General features: G+C 39.3%; 3 protein-coding genes across 7 annotated transcripts in view; all 3 read right to left on the reverse strand.

Moving 5' to 3' along the window:
* The window catches only part of LOC114156967 (myelin-oligodendrocyte glycoprotein-like), a 1,059,483-nt gene that overhangs the window by 1,040,329 nt on the left and 563 nt on the right, over positions 1–18,591 (reverse strand). Inside the window, exons 2-6 of one of the 4 annotated variants that reach the window (XM_028037618.1) lie at positions 16,915–17,277; positions 16,741–16,830; positions 16,537–16,640; positions 16,277–16,457; positions 14,492–16,106 (exon numbers count right to left, since the gene is read on the reverse strand). The exons of 2 other annotated variants lie outside the window; for them this stretch is intronic. In XM_028037618.1, the coding sequence (XP_027893419.1) occupies positions 16,386–16,457; positions 16,537–16,640; positions 16,741–16,830; positions 16,915–17,277 (629 nt within the window). In that variant the 3' untranslated portion in view covers positions 14,492–16,106; positions 16,277–16,385. Of the gene's footprint in view, positions 1–14,491; positions 16,107–16,276; positions 16,458–16,536; positions 16,641–16,740; positions 17,278–18,591 lie in introns of those variants that run through there. One more of the 4 variants, XM_028037615.1, reaches the window with a different exon arrangement.
* On the reverse strand, positions 281–6,355 carry LOC114156977 (E3 ubiquitin/ISG15 ligase TRIM25-like). Of its 2 annotated transcripts, XM_028037644.1 has the most exons (6): positions 6,264–6,355; positions 3,075–3,164; positions 1,302–1,664; positions 1,127–1,216; positions 929–1,035; positions 281–490 (listed from the first exon to the last, which is right to left on the reverse strand). In XM_028037644.1, exons 2-6 carry the CDS (start codon positions 3,124–3,126, stop codon positions 377–379), a joined length of 726 nt encoding a protein of 241 aa, XP_027893445.1. In that variant the 5' UTR covers positions 3,127–3,164; positions 6,264–6,355; the 3' UTR covers positions 281–376. The 2 variants fall into 2 exon arrangements, with proteins under 2 accessions (XP_027893445.1, XP_027893446.1); XM_028037645.1 differs by lacking the exons at positions 281–490; positions 929–1,035; positions 1,127–1,216; positions 1,302–1,664; positions 3,075–3,164 and adding an exon at positions 4,987–5,938.
* LOC114156930 (tripartite motif-containing protein 16-like protein) lies at positions 3,809–11,428 on the reverse strand. Its single transcript, XM_028037555.1, has 2 exons — positions 9,406–11,428; positions 3,809–4,194 (listed from the first exon to the last, which is right to left on the reverse strand). Exons 1-2 carry the CDS (start codon positions 10,649–10,651, stop codon positions 4,013–4,015), a joined length of 1,428 nt encoding a protein of 475 aa, XP_027893356.1. The 5' UTR covers positions 10,652–11,428; the 3' UTR covers positions 3,809–4,012.

An 18,591-nucleotide genomic window follows, 5' to 3' on the forward strand; every position in this document is an offset into this window, starting at 1 on the left:
AACTTTAAGTGTTTAAACAGTTAAATATTCTTCAGGATTAAAAACCTGAACAGAAACTCAACTTTCTGTTTCTACTTTTCTATAAATAAGCATCATTTTCTGGTAAAATGAAACATTCATTAAGTAAAAAATATACAAAGCATCTAATGCAGATCTGATCTCCAGACCTGCTGATGTGAATGTTTAACATTAATTCAGATTGGAAAAACTATCCTGTGGTTTAAATTGTCGAGTAAAGTAAAAAAAACAACAACATATTATCACAACAGTAAACCAGTGCTACCATAAAAAGAACCTTGTTAAGTTTAACAGGTTGTTTTCAATAACACTTCAAATTAAGTACAGATGTCGATGTTTTATCCTTATCTATTTCATCCTAAACCTGAAGCGCTTCAAGAAGACTTCTAGGAGTTTTGATCGGTTCTCGTTTCTTCTCCAGGCGTAAATCTGTTGGAGTCCTCGTCATGTTGGCAAATCTAGGCGGAGATTCCTGCAGCGTCAAAAGAAGAAACCATCAGCATCAACACATGGCCGACTTGTGACAGAGCGACCAACCTTCTGACCAGCAGACAGGAAGTACTGAGGCCTTTACTTGCGAAATAATAAAATTAGTTAATATTAAAACAAAATGTTTAGTTCTCAACTCAGAAAGCAAGGAGGGTGATTGACAGCGCTAAGACCCGCCTCCTGGCAATGATTGTTGTTTCAAGTTATCACTGGGAGAAAGCAGAGGAGCTTTTTTCTTTTTTACAGATTACATGTCTCATAACACGTAGTGACAGTCTAAAAAAATGCGTAAAAAATATATTACTTTCAATATATTCTCCATGAAAGTAATATATTCTCTCCATAAAAATATATTATGAAATTTGACTTCTGAGGAAGTCAAATTCCCTCATGTCTCCATGGAGACTGGTCCAAATTTGACTTCCTGTATTTGTTTGGATTTCCTTGCGACGCAAAAGGAAACCGGACCCAGACAAATGATGACGAATGAAAAAACAATTAGGCAAAGATGGAATCTGGTAAAATGACCTGAAACAGAAACAAAAAAAGTCCAAATTAGTTAACTGAAAACATTCAGGTTCACAAGTGATTCTGAAACGTTTTGGACCTGCTGACTCACCGTTCGTCACGGTTTCCTCCTGTGGCGTCGGACTGATGAGGTTTCTGGGATGAACCGACTCTGTTGTCGTTGTTGAAACAAAGTTTGGATCTGAAACAGCAACAATACCAGGACTGATTAGAAACCCCCCCCAACAGAACCAGATCAGAACCTGCAGTTTGGAGCCGTTTCTCACCAACAACAAGCAGAAGTTGTGCTTCTACCCTGAGGCGTGGGATGAAACATCGGAACCTGCCGTGGTCCTGCAGGCTGACGTTCCTGATGGTCAGAGACACGTCTCCTCGCCTCAGGCCGTCCTGGGACAGAGACGTCCTCTGGATGTACGTGTCCATCATCATGTCTCGGTCCGTCTTCCTGAAGCGGTACACGAACACGTACTCCACACGCTTCTGAGGGCCGGACGGCCTCAGGTCCGGTCGGGACCACTCCACCGTCTTCCCCACGGCCTCCCACTCAGGATCCACCCGACACGGGAGGACGACGTCATCTCCAGGAGCAGCTACGATTGGCTGAGACGAACCAATCAGATGGAGGCCACCTGGAAGCACAGGGAAGATTTAATTAGGTTTCATAAATATGATCATGAAACTAAAGTAAAACCCTGAAACTTCTCAGTATTTGACAAACTTCAGAGTAAAGAGTTAAAAAACTGACATGTACCCGGAGGTTGGATTTCCTCCAGGAAGTTTGTAATATAAGCAGCTGTTTACGATTGGAATTAATATTCCAATAGTTTTTCCAGAGAATGTTAATGAGCTTCCCCTCCAGATAATCAATGATTCAGGCTGAGTCACTGCAGTCAGATTCCTCCTCAGTGAATCCATGGAGACCACAGACTGGTCCAAACGGCTGAGTACAGCTCCTCTCCATGACCCGGTCCAACTCAGTTCCTGTAAGCCAGTCAGGAACTGATCCGAACCATCATTATGGTCAGTCATGTCCACAATTGAACTACAATATCATTTCCACACCAGCAACATCTATTATGACACCAATACAATACATAGTTCTCAGGTGATGTCACACTTAAGGGCTGGCCGCAGTTAGTTTCACTAAACTAAATATTTTTGACTCATAATTCTGCATTAGCGCGAAAAAGAACAGAATGACAAGAAAATGGAGGGATTGATTGATTAATATGATTAATAGGATAAGGGGTTTAAAAGGTCATTATAAATCAATTACTGAAATAATAAAAGTTTCAATAATAATGTAGTTTGTATGACTAGTTTTAGTCATGCAACAATAACTCTGGTACTTTCTGAGTATATATTTTGTTGTTGAGTCATGAATCACATGTGATTCACGACTCAACACCAAACCAGAGGTGTGAGAACATCAAATGATGATGAGTTTTGTGATAACTCATCATCAGTCGCAGTAAAAACATCAACAACAAAAAACCCACAAAATGTCTCTGAGGTTTTCAGCGTGTCTGTGGTTTCCTGACAGACAATTCAACGTTTTGGAGAACAAAATATTGGAGAACTCCCCAATATTTTGTTTATTGTTGCTCTGTAAAGTACCTAAAGGCATCATCATAGTAAAAGTAAAACTGCTTAAATCAAATTAAAATGACTGATTTTGAATAATGAAACACATATTAGTATTTAACATGAGTACTTAAATGTGAGATAGGATTTTATCATAATAATTTAACTCATTATGATAAAGGTTCATATAAACGCGATTAAGAGTTACACCAGTCAGTGAAATATGTCATCAGCCTTCTGATGGAAGCTGTTGAATAAAACTTTAAAATCCAATTAATGTGAAAAACATAAGAGTTATAAAACTATAAAAACACATAATCCTACATTCAGCTCCACTTAGAAACAAATTTAAACTTTTTTTGTTTGTTTATCACCGCAGAAACAGTTATTATTATTATTATTATTATTATTATTAGTATTATTATTATTATTATTGAGCAGCAGCAGAAACTCACCGCGAACCAAAGTCCAGTAAAAGCAGAAGGTAAAAATCCACGATGAAAACATCAGCGACCAGGAGCATGTTCAGGCGAGACTAGAGGAAGCTGAGAGTTAGAAAACTCATAACTGTGGTTTCCCAGCAACTCACACGTGCCCGGAAATTACGTCACCGCGGCCGCCATATTGTGAGTGGCAACTCACTGTAATCAAATTACTGAAAGCATGAAGCTTAACATTTAAAGCAAGAAATGTTAAAACACATTTTTAAGTTTTTTTTGTTTGTTTTAAAGCTACAGTTTTTTTTAAAGAGGTCGAAAGTTGAAGCTGTGGATCTAAAAGTTAAATATTTTTAATAAAGTTTCAGTCAGATTGATCTCTGGCTGGATTTTCTCAGTCATGCTGAGAGAAGATGAACCACAATTTATTACACAAAAACCTTTTTATTAACAGAAAAAAATACCCAGGCAGGTTGTAAATATAGCAAGTGTCAATAAAACAATTTAATGAATATTTTTCTACATTTTGTATGAGAATAAAACATTGATGTCAAGAGAGAAATACAAGCATGAATCATTACAGAGAATGAACAAAACAGCAATAAATACTAACAATATGAAACCATTTAGAGTGGGAGGAGATTTTACTCTTTATTTTTCACATCAACAAAAATGTGTTATAAAAATGTGTAACTAACTAAAAATAATCAAGAAACTCAGGGAGATTATAGAGACATCATGTGAAACAGAAGTCAAGTCAAGTTTATTTGTGTAGCAGGTGTCAGAACAGAACAGAAACAGGAGGGGGCAGCACCCAAACAAACTCCAACATCACCAAAACAACAAACAAGACAACAAAATTACTCAGCAGTGAGGAAATGACAACAATGACGGAGATAAAAGAAACTGAAACTAAAATACACATTTTAACCAACTGGACCTGAGATCACTGACAACTATTTCAGCTTAATGAACTCAGTAGCGTCTCCATGAGAGTAAGGCTCAACTCCAGCATACAGAGGCTGAGTGAATCTGGTCTGGACTCTGTGGAGGAGAGTCATGGTTTCAGAGACGCTGTAGAAACACAGAATACCTGCTCTGTGGTCCAGGTACACTCCTAGTCTGGAGGAAACTGGACCTGGTACTGGAGTTTGAACTTTGTTGTGATAAAGTCGATTTCTTTTCTTCTCTGTAGTACAATATAATGACCAAGATTTGTCATTGGAACCAAATGTTTCTGTTCTGCTGATGTTCTTGTATGAAACTGCTACAACAACTCCTCCTCCTCTCCACTCCATCTCCCAGTAACAACGTCCAGTCAGACTCTCTCTGCTCAGAACCTGAAAACTATTAGTGAATCTGTCTGGATGATCAGGATAAGACTGTTGTTGGTTTTTTAGTGTTGCTTTTCTGTTTCCCTCAGATAATAACAGCTTCTTGTGTGCTGTGTTTGGATCCAGAGTGATTTTTTGGAAATATTTTAAGAATTCAGCTCTGGTCTTTGGTTCTGGTCTCTTTGTTTCGTTTGTGAGGTGCAGATTGAGGAAGAAGGGCATGGGCAAGGTATAGCCTGACTTGCGTGAGATGGGAGGTGAGAAGTGTTTAGCTCCGGTCTTTGGCTCTGGTTCTGACAGTAGAACATCCACTTCAGTGATCTTCAGTGAGATGTTTGTCCATGTGTCTCTCAGGATGTCCTGTAGTTTATCTCTGAGCTCGGCAACAGCTGCTGTCACGTCCTCAAAGTGTCTCAGAGGACGGATGTTGATGCTGGATGAGTGTGTAGACTCACTGAGTGCTGGCAGTGAGGGGTAGTTGAGGAGAAACTGGATGTGATCCTCTGTGTGTGAGAGCTGCTCCAGCTCAGCGTCTTTCCTCTTCAGCTCAGTGATCTCCTGCTCCAGCTTCTCCTGAACATCTTTGACTCGACTCACTTCAGTTTCCTGCTGGGATCTGATCTGCTGCTTCACATCCGAGCTTCTTTCCTGGAGGAGACGGATCATCTCAGTGAAGATCTTCTCACTGTCCTCCACTGCTTTATCAGCAGAGACATTGATGGCCTCCACCTCCTGTTGAAGCAGCTTCACATCTTTCTCTTGGTCCTAGATTCTCTGATGGATTTGTTGTCGACTCTCCTGGAGCTCCTTCTGCTTCTCAGCTCTTTCTGCTGCAGCTGGGACTGTTTCATGGCCTTTATGTTCCTCCATAGTGCAGAGATAACAGATACACTGCTGATCAGTACGACAGAAGATCTTCATCACCTCATCATGATGAGAGCAGATGTTCTCCTGGAGCTTATTGGTGGGATTCACCAGCTTGTGCTTCTGTAATGGTGGAGCATCATAGTGAGGTTGGAGGTGATCCCCACAGTAAGAAGCTGAACACGTTAAGCAGGACTTGACAGCTTTCATCTTCCTCCCAGTGCAGACATCACAGGCCACATCTTCAAGTCCAGCATAGCAGTGATCAGCGTGAGCAGCTTGGAGTCCAGTTTTCTTCAGATCATCCACTAAAGAAGCCAACATGATGTTCTTTTCAAGGACAGGTTTCGGTATGAACTCTTTCCTGCACTGAGGGCAGCTGTAGATTTTCTTCCAAACTTCTCCATCCCAGTGTGTTTTAATACAGTTCATGCAGTAACTGTGTCCACAAGGAATAGTCACCGGATCCTTCAATAGATCCAAACAGATGGAACAGGACACATTATCTCGGTCTAGTTGAACTACTCTTTGCTCCATTTCAGCTCTCAGTAATAATGACTCTGTGAGTTTCTCCTATGTAGAACTGGGTCAGGTCTGAGTTCTGATCCAGAAGTAACACAGAACATGTGTTACTGCAGTGAGCGAGGCCTGGAAGTTGTTAGCCTCAGCAGTAAACCTCCAGATCTAAATGGGAGGGAACAAAGACATGTGTTGACAGGAGGTTTTTACAGAACTCTGTTTCCAGGAAGAACTTTCAGGTGTGTCTTAGACTGAGCTGGTGTGTTTAAGGCGCTTTGTTTTCTCAGGTTTATGTGGAGAATCACAGACATTTGCTTCAGAAATCAGTCAGTGGTTTGATTGAAGAGGTTGAACGTTTTAGCTTATTTTGGTTGTTTTACAAATTTTGATTGCTGCTGAAATACTGTTTGATATTATTCACAAAAAATGAGACATATGAGTAAAAGATTTAGCCAATAAAATGCCAGCTAGCTAACTATTCCATTCTTACCTCATTGGTAACAGTTGTTGGTTTTCCAGCTGTGTTTTCCTCCAGCTTGGTGAGCTTTAGACTCTTGAGTTGACTGTCCTCCTCCTTTGTATCCACCCAGTTATGTAAAGTTGTATGAGCTCCTCTTCGAGGTGCCAACCATAAGTAGGCGTGGCTTCCAGTTCAGAGTCCCTCCCTGCTGATCAAGTCCTTTTCCAGCACAGACTTTGGAGTTTGCTTCATGAAGTCTATTGCATTGAAAAATGAACGTTGACTCTCATGTTAATACTAACATCAAAAAGTCAAGATGGAGATATTTTTGAAAAACCAAAGTTGGTTAAAAACAAATAAACAGATTTTTAGTAACCTAGAAATAAAGTAAAATATGTTACAGTTTGCAGTCAGACACTTCATCTTATTCCTCATCTTCACATCTCTCATAATTCTTCTTGCTAATTTGTTCAGCAGTACAATCATTGTCTTTTACAGAAATTTCAGGAGGAAAAAAAAAGTTGTTATTGTACTGACCAAAAGTTTGGACACAACTGTGTGTCCAAACTTTTGGTCTGTACTGTACTTCATCTGCCACGTGTTTGTTGTTTTCAAAGAGAAAACTGATTTTCTCTTTGAAGAGAAAACTGATTTTCTCTTTGAAAATCCCAGAAACAGACATCAAGAAACATCAAGTTTTCAATCTACCAGAAGATCTGCAGAGAAAAGAGTCCAGCTTGCAGCTCCAGAACGTTTTCAAACCGTCTCTCTGGAAGATTGGCAGGAGAAAGTCTGGACTGGAGCTCCTCTTTCATCCAAAAAGGTTTTCAAGTCCTTTGTTTCTAGAAGATCTGCTCTATTTGAATTTAAATAATGAACAAAATTAACTTTCTTAATGTAATCTGTTGTAAAACATTTGTATTGAGTCAGCTTCATGTTCTGATGCGGAATAGTTGGATCCAGCCAGAATTTGGTAGGGACCTTTATAGCAACCCTGGACCCACTTGGACAGCAGGTGTTTAGTTTTAACCTGTTTCATAGAAAAATGTGAGCTCTTAGTATGAAATGAAATTTATTCGAACATGATACAAATATAAAAATAAAATAGTGCACAGTAACAAGAAGTGCATAAAAAAGAAGAGGAAATACAGATTTTTTGTTTCAGTTAAGATATCATGCTCAAAATGGGGTAGGAAGAAGTGAGAACTTATAAAACTCCTACCCCCTAAACACTTGAAACTTTAGAGTCCTACTGTCATTAAAAAAATCAAAATCAAAATCAAAATGGCAGTCAGAAGTAACAGTTACTAATATTTACCCATACATTTTCCTATTTTTTGCTGGTTTGTCTTTCTAAACCCTTACACCAAGTTGTTATCTGCAATACACACCTTATTGCTTTCTGTCACCCATATGTGTATCTATTGAAAATTACCTCCTTGTACTTTCTTTTGAATTGTATTAAGCTATTGCTTTGTTTTAAATCTTCATGTAACTTGTTCCATAACTTTACACCTTTAATTGAAATACAGAAGCTCTTTCTTGTTGTTCTAAAATTGCGGATCTTGAAGTTTGAGTGACCCCTTAGGTTATATCCCCCTTCTCTTTCAGAAAACGTGCTCTGTATGTGCTCAGGTAACAACTTTTTAGATACTTTGAACATAAATTGAGCCATTTTAAATTCTACAAGCTCCTCAAATTTGAGAATTCTGGATATTATGAAGAGCGGGTTTGTATGCTCATAATAACCGACATTATGGATGATTCTAATGGCTCGTTTCTGTAGGACGGTTACCGGATGTAAAGAGCTCTTGTAATTAACTCCCCACACTTCACAACAATATGATAGATATGGTAAAATCAGAGAGTTATATAGAATATGAAGTGATTCAGCATTCAATACATGTCTAGCTCTAGCCAATATGGATATACTTCTACTGAGTTTACTCTGTAAATATTTAATATGAGGTTTCCAACTGATTTTCTCATCTATTATTTTATGAAGTACATAAAAGACTTTATCAATTGTAAATAGTTTGCAGAAAGAGTAACGCTGATTATGTGCAAATCTGTTCAAATCTAGTTTGGGGTTATCCTAGCTGTGGAAAACATTTTATATTTTTGTTTAATCCATCTTTTAAAAACAAAACTTTAACTGCGTTCATGATTCTTCCTGCTGAGGAACATTGTGGTATTTGGCGCCATCTGGTGGCCTCCGCAGTATTATCTCAGCCTTGTCGTCCAGGTATATGAGTCCTCACACAGATATAAAGCCCGGTAGATTCAGGGTCTGTTGGGTCTTTTTAGGACCATCCTGGACTCCTGCCACCAGGAGACAGAAAACAAATCTCAGCCTGAAGCAACAAAAACTCTGATTACTCACTTTGTTCTCATCTGAAAACCACGACTGATTCTGCTATTTGGAAATGTTTAAAAATTACCTTTGAAGAATAACTTTTATTACTGACACATTATAATAAAATGTAATAAAACATGAAATCCTCATTATATATTCAAACAGTGAATCAACTTGATCAATGCACAAAAACAAACACGGAACCACAATCTGAGTCACAAAACGACTTTATTGACAGTTTGATCTTTGTCCAATAAAAAATGACTAATTAATAATGCTAATAATTACAGTTTACATCAGATCATCTTTACATGGATCTGAACAACAACAACAAAATATGATCTGACAAAACAATAAATATAAATGTCAATCAATCAGTACGGTCAGTCGATTTAGCAAATTTCATCATTAACTTTTGAACATTCTCTTAAAACACTTTCTATACACTATGTTCAATAAACATAGATATTATTTAGGTGAAGCTTGGTCAGCTCCATAGCTGGACAGAAACGAGGGGGCAGCACCCAAACAAACTCCAACAAAACAACAAGATGACAAATTTCTCAGCAGGGAGGAAATGACAACAATGATGGAGACAAAAGCAACTGAAACCAACTGGACCTCAGGCCACTAATGGCTGTTCGGGTTTAATCAGCTCAGCAGAGGATCCATTATAAAGACAGATCCCAGCATGCAGAGGCTGAGTGAATCTGGTCTGGACTCTGTGGAGGAGAGTCATGGTTTCAGAGACGCTGTAGAAACACAGAATACCTGCTCTGTGATCCAGGTACACTCCTATTCTGGAGGAAACTGGACCTGATACTGGAGTTTCAATGTCATCAAGAAAAAATGTGTTACCGTCTTTGGTGCAATATAAAGACCAAGATTTGTCATTGAATCCAAACCCTTCTGATCTTCTGATGCTCTTGTATGAAACTGCTACTCCAACTCCTCTCCCAGTCCACTCCACCTCCCAGTAACAACGTCCAGTCAGACTCTCTCTGCTCAGGACCTGCTTATAATCAGTGAATCTGTCTGGATGATCAGGATAAGACTGTTGCTGCATCACCCTTATTACTTTTTGGTTCCCCTCAGATAGAAACAGATTCCTGTTTGCTGTGTTTGGATCCAGAGTGATCTCTTTTGAATGATGTAAGAGTCCATCTCTGGTCTTTGGTTCTGTCAGTAAAACATCCACCTTGGTGACCTTCAGTTTGATGTTTGTCCATGAGTCTCTCAGGATGTCCTGCATTATGTCTCTGAGCTCTGACATAGCTGCTGTCACGTCCTCAAAGTGTCTCAGAGGACGGATGTTGATGCTGGATGAGTGTGTAGACTCACTGAGTGCTGGCAGTGAGGGGTAGTTGAGGAGAAACTGGATGTGATCCTCTGTGTGTGAGAGCTGCTCCAGCTCAGCGTCTTTCCTCTTCAGCTCAGTGATCTCCTGCTCCAGCTTCTCCTGAACATCTTTGACTCGACTCACTTCAGTTTCCTGCTGGGATCTGATCTGCTGCTTCACATCAGAGCTTCTTTCCTGGAGGAGACGGATCAGCTCAGTGAAGATCTTCTCACTGTCCTCCACTGCTTTATCAGCAGAGACATTGATGGCCTCCACCTCCTGTTGAAGCAGCTTCACATCTTTCTCTTGGTCCTGGATTCTCTGATGGATTTGTTGTCGATTCTCCTGGAGCTCCTTCTGCTTCTCAGCCCTTTCTGCTGCAGCTGAAACTGTTTCATGGCCTTTATGTTCATCCATGCAACAGAAGATCTTCATCACCTCATCATGACGAGCGCAGTGGTCAGCTTGGAGTCCAGTCTTCTTCAGATCCTCCACTAAAGCAGCAAACATGATGTTTTTCTCCAGATCAGGTCTCGGTATGAACTCTTTCTTGCACTGAGGGCAGCTGTGGATTCTCCTCTGATCTTCTTCATCCCAGTGTGTTTTAATACAGTTCATACAGTAGCTGTGTCCACAGGGAATAGTCACCGGATCCTTCAGTAGATCCAAACAGATCGAACAGGAGAAGTTACTTTGGTCTAACTGAAGTCCTCTGTGCTCCATTTCAGCTCTCAGTAACAATGACTGGATCAGTTTCAATTTATCGTCTGAGGAGGAGGGAACAGAGACGTATTTACAGGATACAGCGAAAGGGAAAACGTCACACCTCCGTTCCCAGGAAGAGCTGTAAGGTTTTTCTTAGACCTGCCTAAACCTGCTTGTTTTTCCAGGATGTGGAGAATTACTGAGAGTTACAACAGAAATCAGATAATGACTCCGTTACAGAACCAAAAAAAGAGAAGAGCTTTAACTTTTTTGCTGTTTTGGTTGTTTTAGACTCTTGATTTCATTCACAGACAAAAACTAACAGACTTATGTGTGATTTAGCCAATAAAATATCAGCTAATTAAATAATTGATGTTTGTGCTAAACTAAGGTAACTATTGATGCTAAAAATAGATCCCTATGTCCATTTGACTGTGGGGTTGAGCAGTTGTCTTGTAACTGGAAGGTTGTAGGTTTGATTTCAGCTTCCTCCTGTCACGTGTCGATGTGCCCCTGGGCAAGGCACTGAATGAACCCCAAGTTACCTATTGATTGGTGTATAAATGTGTGTGTGTTTGTGGGTAAATGTGACTCCAGTGTAAAGCGTTTTGAGTGGCAAAATGATTGGAAAAGCGCCATACATGTTCAGTCTATTTACCTGTGTGTGGTCAGCCTTAGCAAACCACTGGAGCTAATAAAAACTAGCGTCGCTATTTAAGGTTTTTACAGTGAGACTTAAAATAGATTGTTGCAACATCCCAACCTAGTTTATATTTGTCCTTTTACGCCACAATATTGGTATCCCAAAATAGTGATAAAGAATCATTTTCACATAAGGTCATTGATTTCTAAATCAGAAAATTATTCAATAAACATTACTTTCTCAAAATAATACTTCGTCTTCATTCATGCTTTGTGCTTTGAACTGGTTGTTTGGAACCAAATGTTCATGATCTCATTCTTTTGGTCACTACTCAAAACATCTACATGTGTTTGACCACAGATGAAGGTAAAAATGATGATTTAACGTTACATTTCTTCACTTAGACAGATCAGTACATCACTGCTAACGGCGCTTCAATCCACATATTGATCTCCTGCTCTGTGTTTTCATTATCTGTGAACAAGAACCCAAACTTAACTCTGTCATTTGGGACTGGACCTCCTTCCTGCTGTGCTGTTGAAGTGTAGAAAGTGTTATCTATTAATATTTGACATAATCACTTTAATAAAAATAGTAACTTAGACAGAACTATCACTTAACATCATCACTCTAAGCTATTATTAAAGTCCAGGCACTACAGTATATCGAATAGAGTTGCAGAGAACGAAACAGGCTTTCAGTTATCAACTTTAATGTCGCAGTCATTAGCTTCTGCGGCTAACAGCTTGCAGTTTGTTGCTGTAAACAGACTGAACAGGCGCTCCGCCTGTTTCCTGTTCAAACAGCTGCAGCCAGAATTTCCTTCTCTTCACAGATCATATCATATTTCTGGCATGATTAAAAGTGCGGCGGCTCAGTGGTGGTAAAGCTGTTGCTCAGCTCTGAAATGGTGACCTGCTGCTGGGTGGGGCGGCGGGCTGCGCTCCTGGGGAACCTGTAACTACGAGGAATTATGAACAAACCTTCATAGGAACATTCAGTTTATTGCTTGGTTCATATTGACTCTATAATGTTATTATGATGTAAAGCTCTTGGAAGTGCCTTGTTAAAAAGTACGATGTAAATAAAATAGTTTTGACTTGACTCAAACCAAATGAGACGATGTGTTTTCAGAGCTTCGGCTGAGGTGTTGTGCTAATTGTGCGAAGCTTTATGACAAACTGGGCCTTGTTTTCTTATTCAGTTAATAATCCTCTGTAACTTCCTGGCTGATGTCTGGATGCCTGTCAGTTCTTCCACACAATGCTCTTTCCTCATGATGTCATCTCCTTTGTGAAGTTTTCCAGACAGCATGATTCACCAGCTGCAGAAGCTCTACTGGGTCTGTTTTCATCAGGTTCACCATGAAAGGTCTGTGTGTCTGACTCTCCATGTTTATCAGCCAGCTGGCCGATACAAAGGCTGAGCTACAATCAGTGAAAAGTATCTGGAGACGGGTTTGCTTATCCACAAGTGACAGAATGGAGTGTTTCACTTGTAAAAACATTCTGAAGACCTATGGGTGTTACTGGGACAAACGCCTGATCATAACATGGTGGAACCTTTTGTTTAGGTTTAGGGGATAAGTTTAGAGGTAAAGTTTTAATCTGTTTTTCATAAAGTTTAGAGTCAGTAATATACTAGTAATGGGAAAGGTTAGGGCTAGGATAAGGGTTAGGCTGTGGAAATGAATGGAAGTCAATGGAAAGTCCCTACAAAGATAGCCACGCAAGCATGTGTGTGTGTGGGTGTGTGTGTGGGTTTTATGTGTGCGTGCGTGTCTGTGTGTGTGTGTGTGTGTGTGTGTGTGGGTGTGTGGGTGTGTGTGTGTGTATGTGTGGGGTGTGTGTGTGTGTGTGTCCTAACAAAATGCAGCCAAGTCTAATCCTGGATGTCTAAATGAAACTTTGTTGAGAGGGAAAGTGAAGGGAAAGGAGATGATCCATGATGGCAGAAGTGAAAGAGAAAGTTCACTAGATGGCAGCAAAAGTTGCTTTATCTGACATTTAAACAGAATTTGCTTCAAACAAAGCAGCCAAAGCCAATATTAAAACAAATCAGTGCTTTTGGTTTTGAGCTGCATTTACGAACAAAACGTACAAATGAGGAAAACAATAAATCGGTATCATGTTTATGATGTTATTCACAACCGTAACCCAACAGTTTGTTTATGGTTCCTGTTAGAAGTCCAGGGAGATTCTGACTATAAAAATAAACAGAGAAAGTAAAACTATTAATGATGCAAGTATGTAATCATTAGTCAATTTATTTTGAAAGGGATCTAGAAATTCAGGGGTTTTCTGGACACACATAATGTGAAACTGACATTATAAATGTGATAACATTCATTATCTCAATACTATTAATATGTTTGGACGTTAAAATGTATTAACTTTTACGAGGAAATCAGTTATTAAGATTTCCCAACAGCCTTAGAGTGAAAGTTGATTAAAGATTACAGAATAAACTCTGACAGCTCATTTAATCCCAATAAAACTTTAGTCAGACAATAACTCATTTATTATAATAACTTGGTCTGAAAATTTTACACCTTCAGGATGTTTTGGAAATTCACAACCAATTTCTTTGTTATTTCTGGTTTTAATTTGTCATAACGGCACTGATTTCCATAAAAACTAAGATTTTCCACTTCGATTGGATTTCCCCTTTGGGTTTTATTTTAGAACCAGAAAGTAAAAGAAGAAACGTTTTAATTTCCTGGAGCTGAAACCCATCAGGATTTGACTGAACATGAGAAGGCCTGTTGTTGTCTCAGGTGATTCCCAGCAGATAACTGATCTATTGGGATCTGTTTCTACCTGTCGCCTGAAGGTTTGGTCTGACGTGAGAAAGGAGAGGACTGGAGGGGGGGTTCAAAGTTCACCGGAATTTAAAACCACAGTAAGTTTCCAGAAAACATTCTGATTCATTGGATTTCAAAGGAAAAAGAAGCAAAAGTTTATTCAGGTAGACAAGAAAAAGTTCTCAGTTTGGATGGCCTAGTTAAAGTCCAGACCTTTAACTCCAAGTGGGACCTTAAGAAAGCCACAAAAACTGTAGATCATGAAATATTTCATGGACAACAATGTTTGGATCACAGCAAAGAAACATGTTTATGTTCTGATCAGAGGTCAGAGGTCACCTCTATTTAAAATCAGAGGCACCAATTCAGAGCGACAGAAGAAAACGCAAATATATTTAAAGAAATCTGAAACACTTCAGAGTTCACTTTATTACAAAATATAGAAAAAATAAATATGCAAGTCAGAAACATTTACGGCTTTATGTTTAATTTATTAGCTTAATAAGGTTTTAATCAGCCAAAACTGAGAATCATTTAGTCCCAATTTAGCTTTAAGTGTCCAAGTAGCAAAATAAATTACAGTTTAAAAAAAATCCATATAATCCAGCAGGATTAAAATCTCCAGAGTTTAACAGCATTTCTCTAAAACTCCTCCAGGAAGTGACTGGAAAATAAATGTCAGTCCATCATGTAACCACAGCAGGCCAACTACAAGGAAAACAACTCAGACTTTTATCTTTTCACATTGAGGATTTGATTTACTGTTTAGTGTAACATTAAGAAACAGATTACAAAATAAGTGCAAATACAGTGTTACTGCATTAATGAAATAGTTCTATATCACATTTTGTTTTTCCACAAATACATTTAAAATATTTCCTAACGTTTCACAGCTTGATCTGGTCTACAGATCTTTAACAAATGTTTGAGCTTCATGTTTAAAAGATGCAACATGTGTTTAGACTGCAGAGTCCAAAATAAATGAAAAACAAACTGAAAGATGATACCAGATCATACATGGTGATGTTAAACAGAAGTACAATAAGTTAAAACAATTCTAGAAAATTCAGATTCAAAAATACTTTATCAATCCCAAAGGAAAGTTAAATGTTGTAGCTCATTAATTCTTCAGTTATTGTAGATGGTGAAGGCAGGAAAGATCTTCTGTAGCAGTCTGTACTGCACTGAATCTGAAGAAGCCTCTGACTGAAGATACTCTACCTTCCCAAGACAGTTTCATGAAGAGGATGGTCAGGATTGTCCATAATTTTATTGATTTTATCAAGAATTTTTCTTTGCATGATCATCTCTGATTCACCCAACAACTGCAGTCACCTGAGTATTTCTGTAGATGTTGGACTTGTGCTGGAAGTCTGAAGTGTACAGAGTGAAAAGGAATGGTGAGAGCACAGAGCCCTGTGGTGCTAATATGTTGCTGACCACCTGGTTAGACACAGAGTCCTTTAGTCTCACAAACGGTGGTCTGTCTGTCTGTCAGGTAGATCCAGGTGATCCACTTGTGTCTTCTGAAGTTTCTCACAGAGCAGCTCAGACTGAATCGTGTTAAATGGACTGGAGAAATCAGAGAACATGATCCTCACTTTGTCCGGATGACACAAAGTTTGTTGAAGCAGGTGTATGATGGCAACCTCCATCTCCATGGCGATAAGCAAACTGCAGAGGGTCTTGATATGAGCTTGTCTGCTTACTCAGGTGGGCCAACAGGAGTCTCTCCAGAACCTCCATGCTGTGGGATGTCAGGGCAGCAGGTCTGTGGTGGTTGATGACTGATGGGTGAGTTTTCTTTGGAACTGGAACCAGACAGGATGTCTTCCAGAACAGTGGAGCCTTTTCTTGGCTCAGGATATGGTTGAAGAGGTTCTGCAGAATCCCAGAGCTGCTCTGCACAGACACAGTTCAGCTAACAGACGAGCTTCTCCTTGTTGGATCAATCCAGAACATTTTCTCATGCTTATCTGAAAGTTTGTAGGATTCCTGCAGAATCTGAGAGCTGCTTTATGGAGAACCTTCAGGAGAACAAAAGAAAAAGTCCAGAGTCAAACAAAGAGCGTTTTATTAGAGCATCACCTGCTGCCTCTACCATCATATGACATCATGGTGTGACATCATATGACATCATGGTGTGACATCATATGACATCATGGTCTGACATCTGATACTGATGAGTCAGACTCACCTGGTTTCATCGATACGCCTCAGACTGATCGACTCAACCTCCACAGTTTCCATGACGCCGCAGTTGATCAGGAGTCACAATGAGAGACTGGATGGAGTTCTTCTCCACATCAACACAGGTCTGCTCTTGAGCAAGGCAACAAAACTGCAAGGCAGAGGCTCTCAGGGGGTTCTGTTGAAATCTGTAACAGGTTCATTTTTTGATTAATCATCTGACTATGAGAAAGAAGCACCGACGTGTTTTAATTATTTCTGACTTACTTTGTGGTTTTGGAGCAATTTTTTCAAGCTGAAGATGAAAAGTAAACTCAGAGAAATGATGAAGAGAATAATGGGCAAAACAAGAAACATCCTGGACCGACGACCTGAAATAAAAGAAGAAAAATGTCAGAAAACCTCAAAACAAAGTAAAACTTGGTTTATTCTCAGAACCCGAAGCATCAGAGTTTGGACCTGCTGACTCACCGTTCGTCACGGTTTCCTCCTGTGGCGTCGGACTGATGAGGTTTCTGGGATGAACCGACTCTGTTGTCGTTGTTGAAACAAAGTTTGGATCTGAAACAGCAACAATAACAGGACTGATTAGAAAAAACCCCAACAGAACCAGATCAGAACCTGCAGTTTGGACCCGTTTCTCACCAACAACAAGCAGAAGTTGTGCTTCTACCCTGAGGCGTGGGATGAAACATCGGAACCTGCCGTGGTCCTGCAGGCTGACGTTCCTGATGGTCAGAGACACGTCTCCTCGCCTCAGGCCGTCCTGGGACAGAGACGTCCTCTGGATGTACGTGTCCATCATCATGTCTCGGTCCGTCTTCCTGAAGCGGTACACGAACACGTACTCCACACGCTTCTGAGGGCCGGACGGCCTCAGGTCCGGTCGGGACCACTCCACCGTCTTCCCCACGGCGTCCCACTCAGGATCCACCCGACACGGGAGGACGACGTCATCTCCAGGAGCAGCTACGATTGGCTGAGACGAACCAATCAGATGGAGGCCACCTGGAAGCGCAGGGAAGATTTAATTAGGTTTCATAAATATGATCATGAAACTAAAGTAAAACCCTGAAACTTCTCAGTGTTTGACAAACTTCAGGGTAGTTTCCCCAAGAGTGGAAAAACCCCACAGATAGAAGCACAATCCATCTGTGGAGGGTTGGGTTTCTACCAGGTTTCCTCCGGAAATATATATTTACAATTCAAACACAATTGAATGTTAGAAATAAAAACTGTACAATAATGAAACAAAAATAAAAATAAAAAACATGCCAGCATTCATTTATCTAATACATTTACATAAATCGGTTTGTATCGGAGGACTTTATCTAAGGCTACATTTCACACGTTTCCCTTTAAACATCCAAAAATCTCCCTTTCCAGATGTAATATAAGCAGCTGCCAGAATGTCACATTTATCATTTTACTCAAACGAAAGCAAACAAGTGGAAAAAAGAAAATATTACTGGGTGATTTCTGATCCCTGTCAGGGAGAGATAAGCTGTGATGAATCGTTATGCTCCATTTGCTCTCACCTGAATCAACAACTGATTATTTTAGTGATTTTTTCATTTAAATCATTAAATTAATTCTGTTCTCCATTAGCTTCCCCTCTAGGGAAGGCTTTAAAATGTATTTAAAGCCTTTCTTTAAATAAATTGAGGTGCAACTCATCAGGGATGATTGAAATAAAAGCCACTTGCTGAAAATATTTTTCTGTCATTTCTTTTTTTTAAAAAGAGAGCAAGAAAAATTAAAATGATATTGAAAAAAATAAAAAATATATTGAAAAATATAAAAAAAATATTACTTTTATTTAAGAGATGATGTCACGCCCACGTTTCATTATGACTAAGCTCTATGTCCATCCATTATTGCTGATTAATGTCACATTTCGGTCATGTGAGTTAATGAGTCATTGTGGTGGTGGGCTCATGCTGACTCACCGTGAATATCAACAGTAAACATTAAATAATTTAAAGCATCTCTTACAAATAAAGTCAGAACAATTATTATCGGACAACCGGCGGATACGTTTTAATATAATGAATAGCGGTTTAAAAAAATAATTTTTTAATCTCTTCAACAAAGCTTATGAATTTAGATTCAGATTTGAAGACTAATTTAGTCAACCAATGTGAAACAATTTGAACTGTCAGAAAGCAGCAGTGCATGACGGTAGATGTAGTACTGTAGACGAACTCTGTACGTGAGTTTTTTTATTTAATAAAATAAGTATAAACAGTAGAAATGAGGTCAGAGGAAAACAAAGACACAAATAAGTTACTTAAATATAAAACAGAGACAGCCAGACCGTCT

This window comes from Xiphophorus couchianus, chromosome 14 (genome assembly GCF_001444195.1).
Source record: "Xiphophorus couchianus chromosome 14, X_couchianus-1.0, whole genome shotgun sequence".
NCBI lineage: Eukaryota > Metazoa > Chordata > Actinopteri > Cyprinodontiformes > Poeciliidae > Xiphophorus > Xiphophorus couchianus.

What these genes read in the sequence shown, in the direction of transcription:
- LOC114156977 (XM_028037644.1), bottom strand. Translation starts at nt 3,126, where the DNA reads ATGTTTTCATCGTGGATTTTTACCTTCTGCTTTTACTGGACTTTGGTT. An exon ending in ACAACTTCTGCTTGTTGTTG is followed by an intron (nt 1,217 to 1,301) that starts GTGAGAAACGGC and finishes TTGCTGTTTCAG; the next exon opens with ATCCAAACTTTGTTTCAACA. An exon ending in AATCCAAACAAATACAGGAA is followed by an intron (nt 491 to 928) that starts GTCAAATTTGGA and finishes TTGACGCTGCAG; the next exon opens with GAATCTCCGCCTAGATTTGC.
- LOC114156930 (XM_028037555.1), bottom strand. Translation starts at nt 10,651, where the DNA reads ATGGAGCACAGAGGACTTCAGTTAGACCAAAGTAACTTCTCCTGTTCG. An exon ending in CATTGAAACTCCAGTATCAG is followed by an intron (nt 4,195 to 9,405) that starts GTCCAGTTTCCT and finishes CTCCAGTACCAG; the next exon opens with GTCCAGTTTCCTCCAGACTA.